General features: G+C 38.0%; 1 protein-coding gene and 1 long non-coding RNA gene across 4 annotated transcripts; both read left to right on the top strand.

The window, feature by feature from the left end:
* Nucleotides 1–1,481: 1,481 nt before the first annotated feature.
* Nucleotides 1,482–16,823, top strand: LOC136202412 (aspartyl protease AED1-like). 3 transcript variants are annotated; one of them, XM_065993013.1, is made up of 3 exons: nucleotides 1,482–1,637; nucleotides 4,294–5,054; nucleotides 16,348–16,823. In XM_065993013.1, the coding sequence occupies exons 1-3, from the start codon at nucleotides 1,553–1,555 to the stop codon at nucleotides 16,678–16,680; spliced, it is 1,179 nt and encodes a 392-aa protein (XP_065849085.1). In that variant the 5' UTR covers nucleotides 1,482–1,552; the 3' UTR covers nucleotides 16,681–16,823. The 3 variants fall into 3 exon arrangements, with proteins under 3 accessions (XP_065849085.1, XP_065849087.1, XP_065849086.1); XM_065993015.1 differs by lacking the exon at nucleotides 16,348–16,823 and adding an exon at nucleotides 7,382–7,632; XM_065993014.1 differs by lacking the exon at nucleotides 16,348–16,823 and adding an exon at nucleotides 7,416–7,571.
* Nucleotides 16,824–21,586: 4,763 nt separating this feature from the next.
* LOC136201994 (uncharacterized) lies at nucleotides 21,587–23,277 on the top strand. The gene is made up of 3 exons (XR_010674246.1): nucleotides 21,587–22,309; nucleotides 22,576–22,984; nucleotides 23,055–23,277. It is a non-coding gene; the product is annotated as an uncharacterized lncRNA (long non-coding RNA).
* Nucleotides 23,278–23,968: the final 691 nt, after the last annotated feature.

Raw genomic sequence — 23,968 nt, 5'->3', positions numbered from 1 at the left:
GGAGGCAAATGATGTATTAAGCCAAATTAATTTTATCTCTCGCATGGTCGTGTCTTTAATTAATGAAACTTTAGATTTAGGGGTGAGCAAAATTGACCAAAAGCCGGTTATTGAACCGAACCCGATAATTGAATAGAAGGACTTTCAATAAATGAAGGATTCCTAGAATAGGAGGGACTCGGCAGAAGTATTATAAATAGAATAGATATGCCAAACATTAAAGGTACGTTAAAATCATTACACATACAAGTGTTCAATCCCTTCAATTCTAAAAAAATCTTTTAGTGGGGTGTTTGGTTGCTACTTTTCAATCTCCTGTTTGTCTTTTCACTTTAAAAGTTGTCTTTTACACCTGAAAAGTAGCATTTTACAAAAGCAAGAAATCCTTATTTTTTGGAAAAGCAGATTTTTCCAACAGTAAACAACAAACAACAAACAATAGGTAAAACAAACAAACCCTTACTTAGACATCGAAATGAGTTCGCCAAACTCCAGCTCCCTTTGACCATCTGTTCTCTTTTGCATGTACTTTACTGAAGGGTTCGGAAAATACTTTTAACACCTTTCTTTAATTATTATTTTTAAAATAAAAATAAAAACGGGATCACTTCGGGTTATGGTTGGACCGCCAGGTTTCGAGTTGACTTCAGTTCTTGACAGGTTTTTAAAGATTTATAAACTTAACATAATCCAAACCGGTTTCTGGTCAGTCTAGTTGGTTCGGTTCGGATCTAACAACACTAGTTTCTATTTGCTACGTCCATTTAAACCCGAACCATTATAAAATTTGTACCGATAAAGAAGGAAATTAATTAAACCCGGATTATCAATACATGTAATGAGTTTTGACACGATAATACGACTTAAATTAAAGAGTTTATCATTTCTCATATATATATATATTGGGTAAATTACACCCATGCCCACTCAACTTTATCCATTTTAACATTGTAGTCACTGAACTTCAATTCTTAACGGTATAACCACTGAACTTTATATTTTTTAACACCGGTGGCTACTCAATTTTAACTAACTCCTCAAAGTGACAGCTAACGACCGTTAACGACCTCAAAATGAAAATATTCAAGAACTAAAATTGTTCAGAACGACATTTACCATGAAACCACATTTTTTATTTTCCAAAATCACATTTTTTTGAGCTTTCTCTCTCTAAAAATTCTCTCTTTCTCCTAACAAAACACCACCTAAATGATATCAAAATAAAATATTTCAAGAATTAAAGTTACTTAGAATATCATTACGCTTTGGATTTTTTTATTTTTAGGCCATCAACGGTCGTTTTGAGGCGTTGAATGGCCATCGATGTTAAAAAGTGTAAAGTTCAATGACCATACAGTTAAGAATTGAAGTTCAGTGGCCATTGATGTAATTTACCCTATATATATTCCTTTAGCTAAGACTTTTCTAACCGATTTTTGTGGTATATATTGAGTATTGACCGAAGTCCAAATCTTTGGAGTCATTATATGGCCAAAATCATATAAAAATCTTCTTCCTATTGTTATGATTTATCAAATATATAATTATTTAAATGGCTAATTATTGTTTATTTATGGTGTTTTGCTATCTTCTCTACTATTCTTCAAGTGTTCATGGAGCAAGGCATCAAATTCATGGTACTCTCACTTTTCTCTTCTCAAATGCTATCAATTTCACCTTAATTTGCATTTGTTTGCTGTTATATCCCGCGGAGCGAGGGGTCGTCGCAATCTCGGTTCGGTTGCCGGAATTCACTTCGAGATGAGTGATTTCTAGTAACCAGGTTTACGTAAGATTGCAAATGGAGCAGGATGGGGATGAGGACGTCTAGATGAGAAATTCTCATCTCCAACCCACTCTTTATTAGGGCTGTCAATTAGTTGGGGATTTCCCATCCCTATTGGAGACCCGGTCTGTTGGGGATGGGGAATCCCCGTTTGTGATCCCCATGAGGCGGGGATAGTTTTTATTTTGTCCCCGATAGTCGGAGACGGGGCGGGTATGGTTATAAATGTTCCATCCCCGTCCCTGAATGTCCCCAACGGGGATCCCCGACTAAATATCTGGATATTAAAAAACATAAACTAAAAAATATATATATATGATTGAGATAAACTAAAAATATTGAGTTGTAACCTGGTTGTTTTAAAATGGAATGTATTCTAAAAATAAATTAAGAGTTTTATCTAAGTTGGTTTAAAATTAAAACAGAACCTATGGAATTAGGAGTAGAAATTATAAAATAAAAAATTTGAAAGCTAATAAGTAATGCATGCATCGGGGATGGAGATTCCCCGCGAAGATGGAAATCTTAGATAATCAAAACCTTGGAAACCTTAAAAAAAGTAAAAAAACTTAAAAGTTAAACGGGGATGGGGATTCCCCGCGGGGATAGGGATTCCTCGCGGGGCGGAGATGGTATCCAAAATTTTCCCCATATGTTATTTGGGACGGAGACGGGGAGTCCCTGATAGACCAGTGGTCGGGGATGGTTAATGCAATCCCCGACCCACCCCGTTTACAGTCTTACTCCTTATTGATGAAACATGGGAAAAATCATTACATCCCTATTATTGCTGGAATCCCATTGCTCAAATTTTAAATAGCGTTTCTTTTAATGCAATTTAAAAATTTGGGTATGTTATACTAGCGTTAATTATAAATAGATGTTATATGGTTTTACGGATTTGTAGATGAGCCGTAGTATTTTTCATTACAAATGTAATTATTTGGTTTGTAAGAAAAAATTTATTTCTTATTGACATTGTCAAATTTGGCCAGTAATGATCTCAAAATGAAAATTTTTAAGAATTAAAATTATTTAGTATCATATTTACTATTGAAACACATTTTTAATTTTCTAAAATCATCATTTTTGGAGTTTTTCCTTTCTAAACATTCAATTTCTCTCTATAAAAAAAAAAAAAGCCTAAGTGACATTAAACCTAAAAATTGAAAAATTAAAGTTGTTTAAAATATCATTTCATTCTTGCAACTTTTCATTTTGAGGTCGTTATTAGCCAAATTTAACAAAATCAACAAAAAGTCAGAATTCTAATAAGGCTAAATCTAATTATGATTGACCAAATTCATCGATCAGAATCCATGTAAATATTACTATGTAAATAAAATATTAATACTCTATAATTAATTAATTAAATAAAATTTTAGATTTTAAAGTATAAAGGGCTTAATACATCATTTGTTTCCTTTGAACTTGTCTAAGAAGTTTGATTGGCTCCCTGAATTTTCAAAGTATTCTGATAGCTTCCTCAATTTGCATAAAATGTTCACTTAGCCTCCTTAACTTGCGCAAAATGTAATCAATTGATCACTCGGTTCCAAAAAAAAAAGTAAGTTAAATGTGAAAGATATATTGCACGAGTCTTAAAAAATGTAAAACGACCACAATCGGGGTATGCAGTTCTAATATTAGAGAAGACAAGTTTTATAATTAAGCAAGTAATAACTTCATTTTTAATTATTTTTTAATTATATAATAACATTCTAATATTCATCTTCCGTATTTAACTTACTTTTTTGCGACCGATATCAATTGATTACATTTCACGCAAGTTCAGAGAGTTAACTGAATATTTTATATAAATTGAAAGGACTATCAAGATACTTTAAAAGTTTAAAAGACTAATTAAACTTTTTAAACAAGTTCAGGGCAAAATGATGCATTAAGCCAAGTATAAAACTTAAAAATAAAAGCCTTAGATTTTAAATTATAAATTCTAAATATGGGGTAAATTACACCCATGGCGACTGAACTTTACCCATTTAACATTGTGGCCACTGAAGTTTAATTCTTAACAATATGGTTACTAAACTTTACACTTTTTAATACCGGTGGCCACTCAACGCCTCAAAACGACCATTGACGGTCTGAAAATAAAAAATTCGAAGAGTTAATGATATTTTAAGGAACTTTAATTCTTGAAAATTTTCGTTTTGAGGTCATTTAGGTGTTGTTTGGTTATGAAAGAGAAAGTGTATTTTTAGAGAGAGAATGCTTCAAAAAATGTGATTTTAGAAAATAAAAAATGTAGTTTAATGGTAAATATCGTTCTGAACAATTTTAATTCTTGAATATTTTCATTTTGAGGTCGTTAACGGTCATTTTAAGATTTGGTTAAAGTTAAATGGTAATCGGTATTAAAAAAAATGTAAAGTTTAGTGGTCATACTATTAAAAATCGAAGTTTAATGATCATAATATTAAAATGCATAAATTCAGTGGCTATGGGTGTAAATTTACCCTCTAAATGTGTTTCATCATGTTATGCAGTGGAAAAGAAGATTGGTAAATATGGGGAAGGGATACATCTACCTCTAAAATCAGGACCTAACGGCAACTTTCTAGTCAGCGTCGGTTTCGGCACTCCGGCACACGATTTCACCTTACTTTTCGACACCGGGAGCGATTTAACATGGATAAACTGTCAACCGTGCGGCGACACCGGCACAGATTGCAATAACCAAGCCTTTTTCGATCCATCTTCATCTTCAACTCTATCAAATAACCTCATCTGCACTCCCGACTGCAATTCCACCAAATCTTACAACGACGGTTCCTCTTTCACCGGCTATTTCGTTAAAGACACAATCACCATAATTTCCCTTCAGATCCCCAATTTTTTCTTCGCTTGTGCCGAGAAAATCGACGGCGATTTCGAAGGAGCAAGTGGATTACTAGGCGTCGGAAGAGGGAAAGATTCTTTGCTTGCTCAGACTGATATAAATTTGCTTAGTATGTTCTGTTATTGTCTTCCGATTTCGGAAACTTCAGCTGGTTATATTGTGTTTGGAGTTCAAGCATTTGAAACTTGTCAACCGGATAAATTCATCCCGATTGAACCGGCGCCGGATCAAATTGCACTCACCGATTATTATGTTTCCGTTACCGGAATTACAATTGGGGGAAAAAGACTTGAAATGGCTTCCTATGCTCCTTCGAATTCGTCCTCTGTTCGAGCTATAATAGACTCAGGAACCATCATTTCCCGCCTCCCTCCTTCCTTGTATTCAGCTCTTAGATCTGCATTTCAGGTATGATCCATGGCCGCCAAACTTTACCGATTTTGATTTTGATAATATGGTTTATACAGGTTTTTTTTTTTTACGGGCACCTTGTCAAGTGAATTTATTCGTTCACTGTTAGATATAGGGTTATTAAATTTAGTGTAAAATTCAAATAAAACCCATGTGGTTTCACTAATTTTCAGATAAAGGATTATGGTTTATTTTTTTTTGTCAAAACGAGGATTGAGGTTTCACACTTTTAATAATGCTATTAAAACTATTTTAACGACCTAAAAATGAAAAAATTTCAAGAATTAAAGTTGTTCATTGCCATATTTTCTATGGAACTACATTTTCGATTTTAGAAAATCATCTTTTTTGGAACTTCCTCTCTCTAAACATTAACTTTCTCTCTCTTTACCAAATATCATCTAAATAATCTCGAAATAAAAAAGTTGAAGAATTAAAGTTGCTTAGAATATTAGTAGTTTTTAAAATATGTCATTTTTGAAGTCGTCAATGGTGATTTTAATAGTATCAATCTAAAAAGTCCTTATTTTGCTAAATTTGAAAACCTCAGTCCTCGTTTTGACAAAAAGTAAACCACAATCCTTTATCTGAAAATTAGTGAAACCATAGAGGTTTTATTTGAACTTTACCCTTAAATTTAAGCCTCGGGATATTTTGAATCTCCACCCTAGAATTCTAATAAGCCTAGATCTAACGGTGAATGAGCAAATTCTACATGCTTATTAAATTGCATGTGATCAAGACTGCTGGTTTATACTTTATTATCCGTTATCATTCAACGCCTCAAATAAAAAGGCTTAATACATCATTTGCCTCCTGAACTTGTCCAAAAAGCTTGATTGACTTCTGAACTTTCAAAGTATTCCGATAGCTCCCTGAACTTGTATAAAATGTTCAGTTACCTCCCTAAACTTGCGTAAAATGTAATCAATTGATGATTCGGTCGTAAAAAAGTAAGTTAAATACGGAAGATGTATTCCACGAGTCTTAAAAAAAGTAAAACGACCAAAATCAGAGTATACGATTCTAGTATTAAACAAGACAAATTGTATAGTTGAGCAAGCAATAACTTCATTTTTAATCTATTTTTTAATTATGCAATAACATTATAAGATGCGTGGAATACATCTTCCGCATTTAACTTAATTTTTTACGACCGAGTGATCAATTGATTACATTTTACGCAAGTTCAATGAGCTAAAAACATTTTATACAAGTTCAAGAGGCTATTGGAACACTTTGAAAGTTCAATGAGCTAATCAAGCTTTTTGGATAAGTTTAGGGGGCAAATAATGTATTGAGCCTTTTAAAAATTAATAATATTCTAATATATTTTCGTTTTGAGGTTATATAGGTGTTGTTTGATTAGGAGAATGCTTGAATTTTTAGAGAGAGAAAGCTCCGAAAATGGTTATTTTGGAAAATAAAAAATGAAGTTTCATAGTAAATGTCGTTTTAAACAACTTTAATTCTTCAATATTTTTATTTTGAGATTATTAAAGATCATTTTAGGAGTTAATTAAAGTTTAACTATATGTATAATAAAATGTAAAGTTCAGTGGCTTTTATTTTATATTTTTTTAAATCAGTAGTCTGACTGTGAAAATGAATAAAGTCCAGTAGTCATGGATGTAATTTCCCCAAACCAAATTTATAGTTGGATTATGAGTCATTTGGTTCAACCAGATAACCTAAGTTGATCGGACCAAATGATGTAATAAATAAATAAATCAAATGTATAGTTTTTTTTAAAGAATAAAATGTATACTTAATTTGATCGACTCTAGATCTAGAGATATCTAAAGTTAATTATTTAATTAGGTCTTTCTACAATTATCCATGTCAAAAAAGTTTTTAATTTTTTTAACGTGTATAATTTATTCTTCAAGATTTCTTTGATGTAAATTTCTTAAATTTTTTTTATTAATTTCGTTTAATAAGTGCTTTTTTTTTTGTTGACGTATTATTGTATGTTATAACGGGTAAAAAAAGATAAAGAAGCTAAGAAAAATAGAGAAAAGATAAAAAAAAAAAAAACCATGTTTATAATTATTAAATAAACGTTAATATTTATTATAAAAATTATAAAAAGCTAAATGCTAAATAATTTATAATAGTTACATAAAATTGAAAGATTTTTTTATTTAAATGTTAATATTTATTATATTGTTTTTTATCATATATTTATTATATTGTAAGTTATTATTTTGAGTTATTTATGCGTTGATTTTTTTTTTAAGAATTACAAATCTATTTTAATTAAAAATAGAGAAAAGTATAAAAATAAATATTATAGTTTGATCGATTTGTGATAACCCGCGAAGCCCAAAACGGGTTATATTCATTTCGCAAGTCCAGCCCATATTAAAACCCTATGGGCTAAGATTGGACGGGACCCGAATGAAGGAAGCGGGCGCAGCGAGTAAACCGCCCCGAATTCCTAAACGGAGCGTCAAGACTCCCACTCAGAACCACGTTCGTTGCCATGAAAGCCACGAAAGGGACATGGCCTAAAAAGGGGTAACCGCCCTCAGAACGTGGCCCACTAAGGAGTAACCGCCCTCGGCGGTTACCCAAAAGACACCTATAAAAGGCCTTAAGAATAAGGGGGGAGGTACGTTCACATTTTTTCCCACAAAGCTATTGCTAAATTATAGACTCATTTTTACAAAAAACTGACTTGATCGTCGGAGAGTTTTCCCGGAGATCCTGTCTCCGGTTTTGTTTTGCAGGTAACTCCGGCAAAGAATATCAAAGCGGATCCAGCAAGTTATCATTGGTGCGGTGATCGTGGACCTTTTTTACCAACATTTGGTTAAAGGTACGCGAAGAACATGTCAGAACCATCACGAACGACCGGCGTTACCACTAGATCAACCAGTATGAACTCCAGACGGATTGCGAATTCGCAACCTGCAAGTACACAGCCTGTGGTGCCTAGCTCATCGGGTCCTTCGAGACAATTGAGTCCCTTATTGGAAGTCCAAGTGCAAACTGAGATGGAAATGTCCAATAGTGATTTCGTGCAGATGGCAGGACAAGTCTTGGCTTCGAACATGAGCTAGGCGGCTGGAGATCGAATGATTAATTTACTAACTGCCCTCGCCGAACACAATACCGCTGTGGCGGCTGCGCCTCAAGAACCTGTGGTTATCTCAACACAATCACCGACTATCCCTGTCATATCGGCCCTCCCGCAGCCATCTCAGGCGCCAAATCAAGTGGGACAGAGTAGTCGCACAAACCCACACAGCCACCCGAGCAACTACTCGCACCCAGATCTCATTACGACGATACATCCGACCTGGCAGCCATCCCAACCGTTGCCAGGAGTGCAAGGCACTCTTCCGCTACAGCAAGTGGAACCTTTTCCTCACAGACATTCGGAGTTGATGACTCCTAGGCGAGAGCACACATGGAACTTTGATCCTATAACGGGACAGCGGTTAGTCCCCCAACAGGCACACGTCTCAACACTGATGGGCGGGTGGATGCCACCCAGAATTCACCAGCAGCGGATGGAAGAAGTCCGGCGAATACTCGATATTGACTTAGAAGATCAATTACGAAGCATGATGGAGCGAATGGGGTACTCGCCTAGGCCGAGAGCAGAGGTCCAGAGCGATTCATCTTTTGCCCCTTCGTTGCGGGAATTCATTCCAGATCACAGAATCAAAGCGCCCGCGATACCTAAATACTATGGGGATCCAAATTCTGATCCTGAGGCTCATGTCAGGAACTACAGAGAACTAATGGATGTTGCAGGAGCAGCATCATTTGCAGGTTATTCTCGACAACTTTGGGCGGAGCCGCATCTGATTGGTTTCGATCTTTACCCGCAGAATCTATTCACAATTGGCATCAATATAGTCGGGATTTCTGTGCGAAATTTGTGGGCTGTAAAGCAGCGGATGTGACGGATAGGCAGCTGAAGGAGATCAAACAGAGGAACTATAATTCCCTAAGGGAATTTGTTGTCGCATTCAACGATATTCTGGTGCGATTGCAAAACCCGGATATCGTGAGCATCCGCAACATCATGGCAGATGGAACCACAGATTGGAGTATGCGGGAGGAAATCATCCGCAACAAGCCGCGCACAGTGGCCGAACTCATGAAAATAGCAAAGGAATTCATGGAAGTGGATGATGTCAACAGGGAACATAGGGCTCAAACCCGTCGAGAAAGAGATGCCGCTAGATCCACTTCGGACAATCGGCGCCAGACCCAGTCCAAAAGTAATTTTGTTCGAAGAGGCGATCGCCCCTTTCAAAGTGGCGGATATCAGACACCATTAAACACGACTCGCCAGGAGGTGTTACTTTGGATCGAAAAGAGCCCCCTGAAGAAGGATGTGCGGTTCCCCGAGGTAAAAGGTCGAACCAGTTTGGGGCGACATCCTAACAAATATTGCAGGTTCCACAGATTGAACGGCCACGACACGAACGATTGCTATGAATTGAAGAAGGAGATTGAAAGGCTGATCGAAAGGGGCAAGCTGAATCAATTTGTACGAAAGGAGACTAGTAACGAGAAAGCAACGTTACCACATGAAGAAGAGGCAAGGCCCGAAAAGAAGCAGAAAAAAGGAGTGATAAACGTGATAGCCGGCGGGATCTATGAGCCTCCAACAAAAAGAGCTCGCCGTGAACAGCGAAAAAGCAACACTCATAGGGGGGATGCCCTCAATTACTCATTCGCGCGAATCACGGAGCCGCATGCGGATGCTTTGGTGATCACGATGGCCGTTGAAGGATGGGACGTCAAGCGGGTCCTTATCGACACAGGCAGTTCTTGCAACGTCATTACCCGGACAGCATTCAACAAGTTGGGAATCAACGACGAGCGGGTGGAACACACCTTCATGGATGTAACTGGTTTTGGGGGTCAATCCTCCCAAACAAGTGGGCAGGTGGTGTTGGAGGCAGAAATGGGCGATAAGAATCTAAAATGGCGAGGTGATTTAGAATTCGCAATTGTTGATCTCCCACTGGCCTACAACATAATTCTGGGACGGCCATTCCTGTCGGAGACGGAGTCGCTCATCTCAATGAAGCATTTAACGTTACATTTGCCAACACACCAAGGGCGAGTCATAGTTGAAGGTGATCAACTTGTATCTCAACAGGCCTATACATTATCACTTGAACCAAAACCGGAAGAGGAGGATAAAGTCGAAGAGAAGCTGCCGGCGGAAGCATTGGGAGAAACGGAACTATTCGCCATCTCGAATGACAAGAACGTGCGAATAGCGGCTGGACTCTCAGAAGAAACAAAGAAAGCCATTACCGAGGTATTGATCCAATGTGAGTCGGCATTTGCCGCCCCAAATGAAGTGCTAAAAGGAATAAGCCCAGACGTAGCAACCCATCGGTTGAATGTAGACAAAGGGGCAACCCCTGTGCGGCAAAAGAAGAGGGGACATGCTCCTGAGCGGCAAAAGGCGATTGAAAAAGCAGTGGCGGACTTGCTAAGATCGGATGCAATTCGAGAAGTCACCTATCCGGAATGGCTAGCCAATGTGGTGCTAGTCAAAAAGCCAAATGGAACGTACAGAATGTGCGTCGACTTCAAAGACTTGAACAAGGCATGTCCGAAAGATATGTATCCACTTCCTAACATTGATATATTGGTAGATGGAACTGCAGGATATGAAGCTTTATCATTCACCGACGTGAAATCCAGTTACCATCAGATACCCATGGAGAAGGCGGATGAAATCAAAACATCATTCATAACTCATCAGGCGACTTATTGCTTCAAGGTGATGCCCTTTGGATTGAAAAACGCGGGAGCAACATACCAGAGGATGATGAACAAGATATTTTTAGACAAATCCGGCGAGAACTTCTCGATCTATGTTGATGACATGATCATCAAAAACAAGAAAATGCAAGACCATCCGCGGGATATCAAAGAAATCCTAGAAGTGTTGATCAAATATGGCCTCAAATTGAACCCAGAGAAATGCACATTCGGAGCAAGAGCGGGAAAGTTCCTGGGTTTCATTGTTAGCGGCAAAGGGGTTGAGGCGAATCCTGAGAAGGTTAAAGCAGTAATGGAGATGAAGACGCCAAGGAACATAAGGGAAGTACAGAGACTGAACGGGCGGTTGGTGGCATTAGGGCGATTCATATCATGCTCAGCTAGGCGATGTCTACCTTTCTACAATGCCATCAAAAAATCCAAGTCCTTTGAATGGACGCCGGATTGTCAAGAAGCATTTGAGGGGATAAAGCGATTACTATGTTATCCGCCCTTAATGAGCAGGCCGAAAGACGGAGAAGATTTGTTTCTTTATGTATCCGTCACCAGCATGGCGATATGCACTGTGATGGTGCGAGAAGAAGAAGGGCAACAATATCCAGTATACTACGTGAGCAAAGTCTTGAAGGACGCAGAACTCCGGTATTCGAAGTTGGACAAAATGGCCCTCGCGGTGATAAGCACGGCGACTAGATTGAAACCATATTTTCAGGCGCATACTGTCCTTGTGAGAACTGGCATCCCAATGCGAAAGGTACTGCAGAAACCTGACGCATCCGGCCGGTTGATGGAATGGTCAATTCGCCTGGGCGAATTCGATATCCGCTATGAAGGAAGACCAGCGCTAAAGAGCCAAGTGCTCGCCGACTTCGTGAACGAATTCACATGGGATGATGATGAATGTCCAAAGGCACAAAAAGAAGAGTGGAGCATGTACACAGATGGGGCCTTATCTGCAGACGGAGCTGGGCTAGGAATCGTCATCAAAGGTCCGGAGGTTATCCGCCTGTACTATGCAGCAAAATTAACTTTCAAAACTACCAATAATGCCGCAGAATACGAGGCTATGATATGTGGATTGAGGTTGCTCAATGAACTCAGCCCAGAAAGAGTGGTAATCTACAGCGATTCCAAACTCATGATAAACCAGATCACAAAAAATTATCTGGTGAAACAGGAGGAGCTAGTAAAATACCATCAGGTGGTCAGTCGATTGACACAAGAGTTAACGCACAAGGGAGTCGTTTGGGAGATGGTGCATGTTCCACGAGGCCAAAATGCAAAAGTTGACGAATTGGCAAAAGCAGCGGCAAGTAGAGAACTATGGAGTCAAAAAGCATGCAGCTTGGAAATAAAATCGGCACCAACATTCGAGGTTGATCAGATTATGATCATCGAGGAACTGGAAGACGATGAAGATTGGCGGGTGCCAATCCGTCAATATCTGGAGCAGGGAGATTTGCCGGTTGATAAGAGCTTAGCCAGAAAAATAATTGGGCAGTCGGCACGATACTCAATGCGGGATGGAACTTTGTATCGGAAATCGTACACATGTCCATGGTTGAAATGCGTTAGTCGCAATGAAGGAGACTATGTGCTGCGAGAACTACACGAAGGAATTTGTGGCGCGCACGAAGCTTCGGCGGCATTGGCAAGAAAGGTCAAATTTATGGGATACTACTGGCCCAAGGTGGTGGAAGATTCCCAGAAGATGGTTGCGGAATGTCACAACTGTCAAATCCATGCGAATGAAAAGCATGTTCCCGGAGCTGAACAAATCACTATAATGACGGCGTGGCCATTCGCAACATGGGGAATTGATATAGTGGGTTCATTCCCAGAAACAACAAAAAAAGGAAGTATTTGATAGTCGCAGTGGACCACTTCAGCAAATGGGTAGAAGCGGAGGCAGTAACCGCACAAACACCTGAGCGAATGATCGAGTTCTTACGAGAGAACATTATCATGCGATTTGGGATCCCGCAGAAGCTTATAACCGACAATGGCACCCAGTTCAACTGTGCCAAGTTCAAAGCATACTGCGAAAGCATGGGAATCAAGAATCATTTTTCTTCTGTAAACCATCCCCAATCAAATGGTATGACGGAGGTTACCAACAGGGCCATGGTTCAAGGCATCAAGAAGCGGCTGGGTGACAAAAAAACAGGTTGGGCGGATGAGATACCCCATATGTTGTGGGCATACAGAACCTCTGTAAAGGCAGCAACAGGCGAAACACCTTTCTCGCTAGTTTATGGAGCCGAAGCAGTCCTACCTGTTGAAATCAAGTCGCCCACAGATCGGACAATTTATTATTGCGACACACAAAATCCTATCAACATCAGAGATGCTTTGGATTCTGTGGAGGAACGAAGAGAAAAAGCTTACATGCGAATGGCAATGTACCGCAATAGAATCAAGAAATATCATGACAGAAGAGTGCGAAAAGTAATGATCAACGAAAACGACTTGGTCTTGAAAAAAGCAGATAAAATACAGTCTAGAGATGGCAAAGGCAAGCTAGGCGTCAACTGGATCGGGCCATACAAAGTATCCAAGAAAATGGGACCGGCCACTTTCGAAATAGAAGAAATGAGTGGAAAGAAGCTCCCGTGCACCTGGAATCTAGAGAATCTACGCCTATATAGAAAGGCCGAGTAGTTCGAGGAAATGACGAGTACTCTTTTTCCTTTTATGAGTTTTTCCCACTGGGTTTTCTGATAAAAGGTTTTAATGAGGCTTCGATCCCGCACATATGTAATAAACTTTTTCTCGTCATCAATAAAAGTTATTACATTCACTCAGTATGTTACAACAAAATGCGGATTCTTTACAAAAACACATAAATGTGTTGCCTATTAAAGAAAGGCGGATGCATGATTACTCATCACTCGCAAAACCCTTAGGGTTAAACTCAAAAAACACATAAATGTGTTGCCTATTAAAGAAAGGCGGATGCATGATTACGCATCACTCGCAAAACCTTATGATCAAAACTTATGATTATTTTCGAAAGAAGAATTATAAGTTAAGGCATAAAATTAAGCGAATAAACGAGTACTCAAAATTGCAAAAAGGGTCTGGCCACCCTAGCTATGAAGAAACACAAATATGGAGTCGGCAAAAGGACAAAGGGCACATATAAAGGGCAAAAAAGTGACAATCACACACATATGAAAAGCAACAACCGAAAGAAAATATATATATCAGAGCGGTTTGTTACATGGTTTTTACATACAAAAGTCCAAATATAAGTTAAGCTATGCTACAGCTTCCTCTCCTTCGCCCCTAATGCCCTCCTGGACTGCGGCGACTCCTTCATCTCCTCCGGTAGGAGGATCTACTTCAAGCGAATCCTCAACCCTTGAATCGGTAACCGCTTCAGTAACCTCTTCGGTGAGAGGTACCTCTTGCACAGGTTGAGAAACGGCTTGGGGTGCCTCTCCTTCCGCGGGCTGAATAGGGATCTCGCAGCTAATCGGAGGATCCTGAAGACTCTTCCAATCTAAGAAGAGTACCTCATCCATATCAGCATCCTCGGCTTCCAGCTTATCCCACTCCCCAGTTAAATCCTTTTCAGGGATGGGAACTTTGGGGCGGTTAAGTACTAGACCCTGATGCCCGTGCTCATAAGCCGCATGAATCCGCTCCCCATACCAGTAGATGCGGGCGCCATCTTCAGCCAAAATCTCCTCAACCATCTCTTCGACCTCGTTAGAGACCTCGCGGACATAATCGTCGTCAAACGGCGCGAAGTCGAGGTCTGACATGATCGATAAAAGGAAAACAGAAGCAAAAAGCCGAACAAGGAACAAATGTGAAAAGAAAAACTTACATGAAAAAGACAACACAGTGAAGTGACGGGATTAAGAGGTCAACGCCGGAAAAGAAGTAACGGAATTAAAAGGTCGACGCCGGAGAAAACGAAAGAGGGGAAATGCACAAATTCAAAACTTTGAAATAATCGGACAAAGACGAAGCGTCCCCTATAAAAAGACCCTAAAAGGGCTCTTGCTAGACCAATGGGGAGGCATGTGATAACCCGCGAAGCTCAAAACGGGTTATATTCATTTCGCAAGCCCAGCCCATATTAAAACCCCATGGGCTAAGATTGGACGGGACCCGAATGAAGGAAGCGGGCGCAGCGAGTAAACCGCCCCGAATTCCTAAACGGAGCGTCAAGACTCCCACTCAGAACCACGTTCGTTGCCATGAAAGCCACGAAAGGGACATGGCCTAAAAAGGGGTAACCGCCCTCAGAACGTGGCCCACTAAGGAGTAACCGCCCTCGGCGGTTACCCAAAAGACACCTATAAAAGGCCTTAAGAATAAGGGGGGAGGTACGTTCACATTTTTTCCCACAAAGCTATTGCTAAATTATAGACTCATTTTTACAAAAACTGACTTGATCGTCGGAGAGTTTTCCCGAAGATCCTGTCTCCGGTTTTGTTTTGCAGGTAACTCCGGCAAAGAATATCAAAGCGGATCCAGCAAGTTATCAATTTGTAAAGAGAGTTTCTTTAGTTTGAAAGTTTGCAAACAGAATATATGTGCTTTCTAAAATTTGCAATGAAAGGATATGTTAGTCAATTTTTTAATCAAACAGTACTTGTAGTTTAGTTAATTTGCAAAATCAGATCTTATATTTGAGTAATTTGTTAATTGCTCCAAATCGCTCTCTTTTGGAGTAAATAATCACGAGAATAATTTTTGATATAGTGACTGAGTTTGTAAACTGCACAAAACACAGAACCCCTATTTACAAACTTTTAAACAACGAGACTGTTTTTACAAGTGTGTCAAAGCAAAAGGTTTATTTTTGTAATTATCCCTTAAAAAATTGGGGCCTTAAAGTTAGATTACTACAATTTTCGGATCAAACTATCAATATTTCAAAGTTAATCCTTTTATTGTTTAGGTGGTGAGAATGATTTTTTTTACCTTTCTATCTTTTTTTTCTTAAATTGAAAAATAAATAAATTTAGAAATCGGTGTCAACTCGGGTCTTGGTTGGACCTACAGCCTCCGGGTTGACCCCGGTCCTTATCGGGTTATTGAAAATTAATGAACCCAACAAAACCTATACTGGAGACATGGTTGGTTCCTGGTCCAACCGCTTCGATCCGGATCTGACAACATTTGTTTTTTTTAAGATCTAATTTAGTCTCCATATACAAAATACTATCATTTTGAATGTGTAACGTTTGTCAAATGGTGTAATTCAAGAATCTCCTAATAAAAATTGACATATAAGATAATTGTGTGTTAACCCCTCTGTATCTAGGTTAATAGGAGTAATATTACAATAATTTGATATGTCAATTTCTATTACTGAAAGTACGAATTTTTGTGGTATACATATTATATAGGGATAAGGTACAAATTTTGAACTATGCATATAAGAGGTGAATAAATTATATAACTAATTTTACATTTCATCTTTATTATATATAAGCATATGAAAATTATATATCATATAACACGGTTATGACATGACCATCCGATTTGTCATCCATAATTTCAGGAAATTATGTCAGGATATACGAGGGCTTCTTCGCCGGAATCGGATTTGTTCGACACATGTTACAACCTTGAAGGGAACATCAATGATTGGAGACCACCAAATATAGTTCTTCATTTTGGAGGTTCTGATAAACCAATGGATGTAGATTTGGATTCCTCTGCAGCTACGATTTCAGGGAAAAGTGAATCAGAGGTTTGCTTGGCTTTTGCCGGAAATAAGAATGATGATGATTTGTTCATCATTGGGAATCAACAACACCGAGCTCGTGACCTTTTCTTTGACATCAATGGCAAAATGCTCTATTTTTCATCAGGTGGTTGCATGAACATTTAAGAAATGTTAAATTCTACTATGATCTTGGTCCATGTAGTCAACCACTAAAGAGTGGTCCATGTAGTCAACCACTAAAGAGACGGGACATTTATACCTCTATTGATATATTCTATTTTGAATGATTTAGAACTAATTTATTTCGAGTTCTTTTTGAAATTTTCTTACAAAAAAGAGGGTTAAATTTCATTAATGGTGTACAACTTTTGTCTCATTTCACACTTTGGTTTACAACCTTCATTTTGTCTCAGCAATATATACGACCTTATAGGTGACCTCCCAATATGGTGTACAACAGGTAAAAATGACTGGTCAACGCAAAGTCAACACGCCACGTCGATAATTTGACCGATCAAAAGGTAAAAAAATGGACCCACCATCTATCCAATTACTAAAAAAAACCTAAATAATTACCCCATACATATTCATCTACCCATTTATTTAGCATCTTATCTTATTATCTTTCCTTTTTCTCTCATTCTCTCTCCTCTTCCTTTCTCTTCTTTACGATTTTGACCCATTTTCTCCTTTTTCTCTCTCTTCTTCCATTATCTTCATCCCATTCTCTCTCCTCTTCCCTTCTCTTCTTCACGATTTTTGAGCCATTTTCCCTTTCCTCTCTCTTCTTCCATTATCTTATTCTTCATGATTAGTGAGTCATTTTATCTATGTGATTCTACTTATCTTCTTCTTACACATTACTAAGTTCAGATTATTTGGTATTCAAGTTGGTTGGGGATTAAAGATCTGATCAGGAAAAGAGGTCTTATGAAAAGGATTAAAGATCAGATAGCAAAACAGGTCTTAAGATCGGAATTAGTATCTCTGTCCCAAGTGTCTGTCATCCTGAGCCTTGTTTGGGCAGTTCATAAGAGAGCCTTGAAATCCCCCTTTAGCTTAACCCTTACTACAATCGATTATAGGAAGTTAGACCTGCTTAATTTTCTTCCCTTTTTGGTTCAAATTTTGATTTGAATATTGAAGTTCATTCGATTAACTGTTCTGCAATTCCTTTTTTCATTATTGATTGTTTAGATTGGGTCTGTTTTGAATAAAAAAGAAAGAATACAGAGAAATTGTTGGATATTTATTGTAATATTAGAAATGAAAGAAAATTACAGTAAGTTGAATCGTCACTGCGCTCGACAATTCGAAAACCATGCTTCTTACAGGTCAGTGAGTTTGAATTTGATGTATTGAATTTCCGTTTAATCGGAAAGCTGGAGGACCACCATGACTCAAAGCGAGAGCTTGCATAAGAGTCGGGCATTGCATACCCTGTTTTTTAGACCAAAATCGATGACATGAATGGGAGAGGGAGTTAGAGAGGGAGAAGAGAAAGAAAAGAGTTAGAGAGAGAAAGGAGCCATAGGAAAGAGAGAGAGAGAGAGTTGAATGAAGGAGAAGGAGAGAGTTTATTTCTATTTTTTTTATTTTTTTAGATAAAAGGGTATTTTGGTAATTGCATATGGGTTGTGTTTAATTAAAGTTGAAAAATGGTGAGTTGCGCGTTGAGTGGCGTTGACTGGTCATTTTCACCGGCTATACACCATAGTGGGAGGTCACCCATAAGTTCGTACATATTAGTGAGACAAATTGAAGGTTGTACACCAAAGTATGAAATAGAGCAAATGTTGTACACCATAGATGAAATTTACCCTTATTTTAGAGATAGGTTAAGGAGATAAGAGATGGATATGAGTCTTATCGCTTAAATCCTATCCCCAAGAGGGGGGTGGTATAAGGAAGTGGGATAAGCTCCTGCGATTTTAATAAAATGGAAAAGTCCATCTTATCCATCAACTTAATGTTATGTATTTAAATAGTGGATTACTATTCATAGCCCTAATTTCCTAGCTTTAGTCTCTGATAAAGACGGAAATACCCTTTACTCATAAACCGAAATCCTCTCAATTCTTCAAATCCTCTCAAATTCTAAACTCAAATCCAGACAAAAATTATGGATCGGGGGAGGGGCGGCAAAGGAAAGGGACTTATGGTACGTGATTTCGACTGATTTGGATGCTTTTTATACGTATTTTTGATTCAATTTGCTATTTTTTTTAAATCCGAATCGTGGTATCGGGCAAACGAACATCATGATGTCACCTGTGGTGAGGCGTATGAACATCACGCCTCACCACAGGTGGCGGCGTGATAGCCATACGCCTCACCACAGGTGACAACGTGATGTTCATACGACATCACCTGTGGTGAGGCGTAATAGCATCATGCCCTCACCCGTGTGAGGGCGTGATGCTCATACGCCTGTGTGGGCGAAAACAGTTTTTTTTATGTTTAATTTAATTTAGTTAAAATATTTGATTTTCATTTTATTAATTTTAGTTAAATTTTTCTATTTTTAGTTTGTAATTTAAATTATTTGTATTTAGTTAGAATAATATTTTTTTAGAATATAGTTAAATAATATTTAGTTAGAATAATAAATTATTTTTTAAAAAATAATATTTAGTTAGAGGAATAATATTTGTATACAGTTTCTAATTTCATAAAATAATGTGGTCAATACGTTTAGAGGGAGAGTGTAGTCGAATAATCTATCATGTCAACAGCGAGGCAGCTAGATATGGATGCCGATGATACACCACGTCATACGAGAGCGCGTGGTGTTGATGTATCAGGCCGTAGACGGAGAACGGTTGAGACACAGCAGTTGCGGTCGGCTCAAATAGATCAGCCTGTGTTGGATCAGCCCGAGTTGGGGGGAGAGGAGGCGAATGATTCAGGAGACCGAGATCCTGGTTATGAGGTTGTCGATGAGTATTTTCAGGAGTTAATCGAGGAGCAGCGATGGCAAGGATCTCATGATGATGATGATGATGATGATGATGTGCAGCTCACGGATGGTCGATTTGCTAGTACATGTATTATTTATAGTATAATATTATTTAAAATTGAGTATTATTTTTAGTTTAGTTTAGTATTATTTAAAATTTAGTATTATTTATAGTTTAGTATTATTTAAAATTTAGTATTGTTTATAGTTTAGTATTATTTAAAATTTAGTATTATTTAAAGGGAAAAGTACAAAAATAAACCATGTGGTTACACCCATTTTCGAACAACACCTATGTGGTTTAAAAGTTTACAAAGTGAATGAATGAGATAAAGAACGCAAACCAGAGAGAGAAAAAGCAATGCAATGCAATGCAACTATGGAAATCGAGGGATTGTGGTTCTTGGGGGGAATGCGCGGCAGTGGTATGGCGGGAATGGGATAGCAGAAGGTTTGGACTGTGGGCTTTATTTTGAAAGTGTTGATGGTGGTAGCTTTATTTTAGAGAGAGAAATTAAAAGAGATGAGAGAGAAAGAAGAAAAAAAATAAGAAATTAAAGAGAGATGGAGAAGATGGTATATTTGATTTTTATTTTTTATTTTGGGGTTTTTTTTGTGATAATTAGATAATAAGGGGGTCAATTTATAAAAATAAATAAATATAAGGACAAAATTAACTCTTTTTCCTTTTCACTTTTAACATCGTTAGTCAATTTGGTATGTGTTTGCTAACGGAATGAAGTATATGGTACCACTTTGCAAACTTTTAAACCACATGTGTGTTGTTCGAAAATGGGTGTAACCACAAGGTTTATTTTTGTACTTTTCCCTAATTATAATTACATTTAATTATATTGTTAAATGTTTGATTATAATTTATATGTTAAATGTTTAGATTAATTTGATTATAATTTATATGTTAAATGTTAAATGTTGTAAATTATATTGTTGTAAATGTTAAATGTTTATGTTGTAAATGTTTATTATTGTTAAATGTTTTTGTTTATCTTTATGTTGTAAATATAATTTTAGTTAAATGTTTAGGTTGTAAATTATATTCTTTTCCAATTTAATTGTTGTAAATTGTATAGGTAAATTTAGTTGTTGAAAATTATATTTGTTTTTAATGTAATTTTGTAGACGGAACGGTCTACTATTGCGGGGAAATCTATCCCGTCATCTACTCGTCGTCTAGATATGGACGAGGAGTAGGATACACCACGGCATACGAGACATCGTGGTATTGATGTATCGGGTCGTAGGCGGAGAGGGGCTGCGACGCAGCAGGTGAGGAGGGGTCCGATTGAGGAGGCTGTATTGGATCGGTCCGAGATTCGGGGAGCGGAGGCGGCGACGGATTATCATGAGGGCCGAGATCCTGATGTTGATGTTGTGGATGACTATTTCTAGGAGGTAGCCCAGGTACATCGACAGACTGTATCTGGTGGTGATGGTGAGGGTAAGGATGGCGATGAGCAGCCGACCCATGACAGACAGCGCAGAGGTGGTCGCTTTGCGAGTACAGGTATTTTTAATTTGCATATAGTATTTTTAATTTTAGTATAGTATATTATAATTTTAGTATAGTATAGTATTATAATTTATAATTTTAGTATAGTATAGTATTTTATAATTTTAGTATAGTATTTTAAATTTTTAGTAATAGTATAGTATAATTTTAGTATAGTATTTTATAATTTTAATATAGTAATTTTAATTTTAGTATAGTATTTTTAATTTTTAGTATAGTATTTATAATTTTAGTATTATCTAAAATTTCAGGAACCAGCGAACGTTCCAAAGCTAGTGAGGACCACAGCTGGATTGTTTTTAGGCCGGTGGATGGTGGCCCTATTGATGGTTCCGTAATTCCTAGTTTTCTAGGACATGTTGCCTCACGGATGCTGGGAGGGGAGCTTCGATCGTTTCTGACATGCTACAACAGATCATTAGCATGTTAGAATTTGGGTGTGTGGCTACATGGCGCGACACCTGAGGTAAGAATAATTTAGTTTGTCAAAATTATTTTAATTATTATGTTTAACCTCAAAAAATTTGAACAATTGTATATGTGTCATTTTACAGATGAAGGATATGATCGAGAGGACTGGGTTGTCTCACCTCTCATCCACCATGTTCAGAAACCTCGACGCCCCGCTCATATCTGCGTTCGTGGAGCGGTGGCAGCCCGATACGAACTCCTTCCACATGCCGTTCGGGGAGTTGACTATTCTACTGCATGATATATGGCAGATTTTGCATATCCCGATCGACGGTCCGATGGTCTCTGAGTCATGTAGTACTGCGCGGCTGCATGCCATATGCATGATGATGTTTGGGGTGGATCGGGAGGAGTTGCTGTCGCCGCTCCGAAAATACTGGAGTGGTGGAGGTGTATTTGTTGATGTTGTACACAGACTTACCAGCGAGGGTAGGGATGACGCGACTCGGACCATGGCGTGGATGTGGCTTATGCTCGGATCCACCTTGTTTGTCGACAAGAGTGGCGATAGGATTAGGTCGTCTCATCTGGCTGAGGTTCACTGCGGTGTCAGAAGGGCAGTTGGACTGACATAGGGGTCTGCTACACTTGCCAAATTATATCGGCAGCTGGAGATAGCGAGCAGAGGAGACTGCTCTGGTATTTGCGGATGTTTGACGATACTACAGGCGTGGATATACGAGTATTTTTCGGTGTTTCGGTCGCATAGACTATCACTCAGGATCCCAGCTGACCGTCCCCGGGCATGCAGATGGGAGGTCGGGGTTCCAGGCAGGATGGCCGCCCGATTAGAGACCATACGTGCACAGTTGGACCGCATGACGGCAGCCGAGGTATTTTATAAAATTTTAGTATTAATTATAGTTTTATTTATAATTTTAGTATTAATTATATTTTTAATTTTATAATTTTGGTATAGTTTTATTTATAATTTTAGTATTAATTATATTTTTAATTTTAATTTTATAATTTTGTTATAGTTTTATTTATAATTTTGATATAGTATTTTTAATTTTAGTATAGTATTTTTAATTTTAATTTTAATTTAAGTATTATTTATAGTATATTATTATTTATTATTGAGTCTTATTTTTTGCAGGTGACGTGGTTGCCTTATGGTCCTGTCTCCAATGATAATCAGCTTTGAGTGTCCTACGCCGGTTGGATACGGTGTAGACATTGTCGAGCCGTATATGCCAGATCGAGCCTTACGTCAGGTCGGATATACTCAGCCTATCCCGGCTGAGCGTATTAGACCTGATAGAGCAGTACGGCCATGGAAGTCTTTATCGTACAGGCTCACGCATTCCTCTATCACAGTTGACGATACCTGACGGAGATTTCCATCGGCTCGGGGCATTGATCGGAGGAGTTGCCGGCCAGTTGGATACGATCTCACTGCCTGTGATCCTGTTTACATAGACTGGTACATGCGTTATTCACATCCTCATCTCCTTCATGCCGGACAGGATGGACCGGTCCAGTTTGCTTGCTCCAACAGCGAATATGTAAGTTTATTATTATTTAATATTAGTTTACATATGTTTGTTTTTTAATATTTATTATTTTTTTTTGCAGTGGGTTAGCTGGTTGTGTTGTATCACACAGCGAGCGGCTACAAACCGAACTGATGAGGAGGCTCCACTTATTAGGAGCGAGATGGATGAGTTTATGGACGCATGACGTCGGGCGAACTGAAATATGTTTGTATGAGTTTATCTATTAGAACTTATTACATTTTAACACTTTTGAGATTATATGTACTCTTTTATGTTTATTAATTTATTTTAATGTTTATGTTATTAAATTTTATTTGTAAAATGGTAATTCGAGTTAAATTCCATAATTTTTATTTCTAAAAGGTTAATCCGAGTTATTTTTTTTCCAATCACAGCCACGCGGTGAGGCGCGATTACCTCACACCTCACCATAGGTGCGGACCTGATAGCCTCACGCCTCACCGTGTGGTGAGGCGTGATTACCTCACGCCTGCGTGCCGGGAGAGGAAATTATCCTCCATTTCCCACCCTAAAGCCTCAAAGGGTATTTTCATGCTTTCACGGGGCTAGAGGTGGGAAATTGAAGCTATGTTTAACAACACCCTAAACTAATTGCTACCATAAATCGAAATATTCTACTAGGAAAATTTTAGAGTATTCTCGGAGTATTTTTTTAGAGTACTTCCGGAGTAATACTCCCTACCAATCAGTTCATGCCATATATATACATTGTTTTCTATTACACCAATCATCTTCCATGTAGTGGTAGGAAAAACGATTTTCATTGATCGGATGTATTACTCCCGAAATACTCTAAAATTTCTCCTTCTACCAATAGTCAAATATTTATAAAAATTGGAGTAAATCGCACCGGACAATGACTTATTTTGTAAAGATCATTGAACTTTATATTTTGCAATAAAATCACTAAACTTCATTTTTTCTTTTAATAAAACAATTCTAATTAATTTGTATATAGAAAGTAAAACCCAT

This window comes from Euphorbia lathyris, chromosome 8, assembly GCF_963576675.1.
Source record: "Euphorbia lathyris chromosome 8, ddEupLath1.1, whole genome shotgun sequence".
In the NCBI taxonomy this organism is placed as follows: Eukaryota; Viridiplantae; Streptophyta; class Magnoliopsida; order Malpighiales; family Euphorbiaceae; genus Euphorbia; species Euphorbia lathyris.
This window is presented reverse-complemented; position numbering and strand designations above follow the sequence as displayed.

Bases quoted from the DNA above. Each gene is read 5' to 3' on its own strand.
- LOC136202412 (XM_065993013.1), top strand. From the start codon at position 1,553: ATGGCTAATTATTGTTTATTTATGGTGTTTTGCTATCTTCTCTACTAT. The intron at 1,638-4,293 runs GTACTCTCACTT...CATGTTATGCAG, and splicing joins AGCAAGGCATCAAATTCATG to TGGAAAAGAAGATTGGTAAA. The intron at 5,055-16,347 runs GTATGATCCATG...CCATAATTTCAG, and splicing joins CTCTTAGATCTGCATTTCAG to GAAATTATGTCAGGATATAC.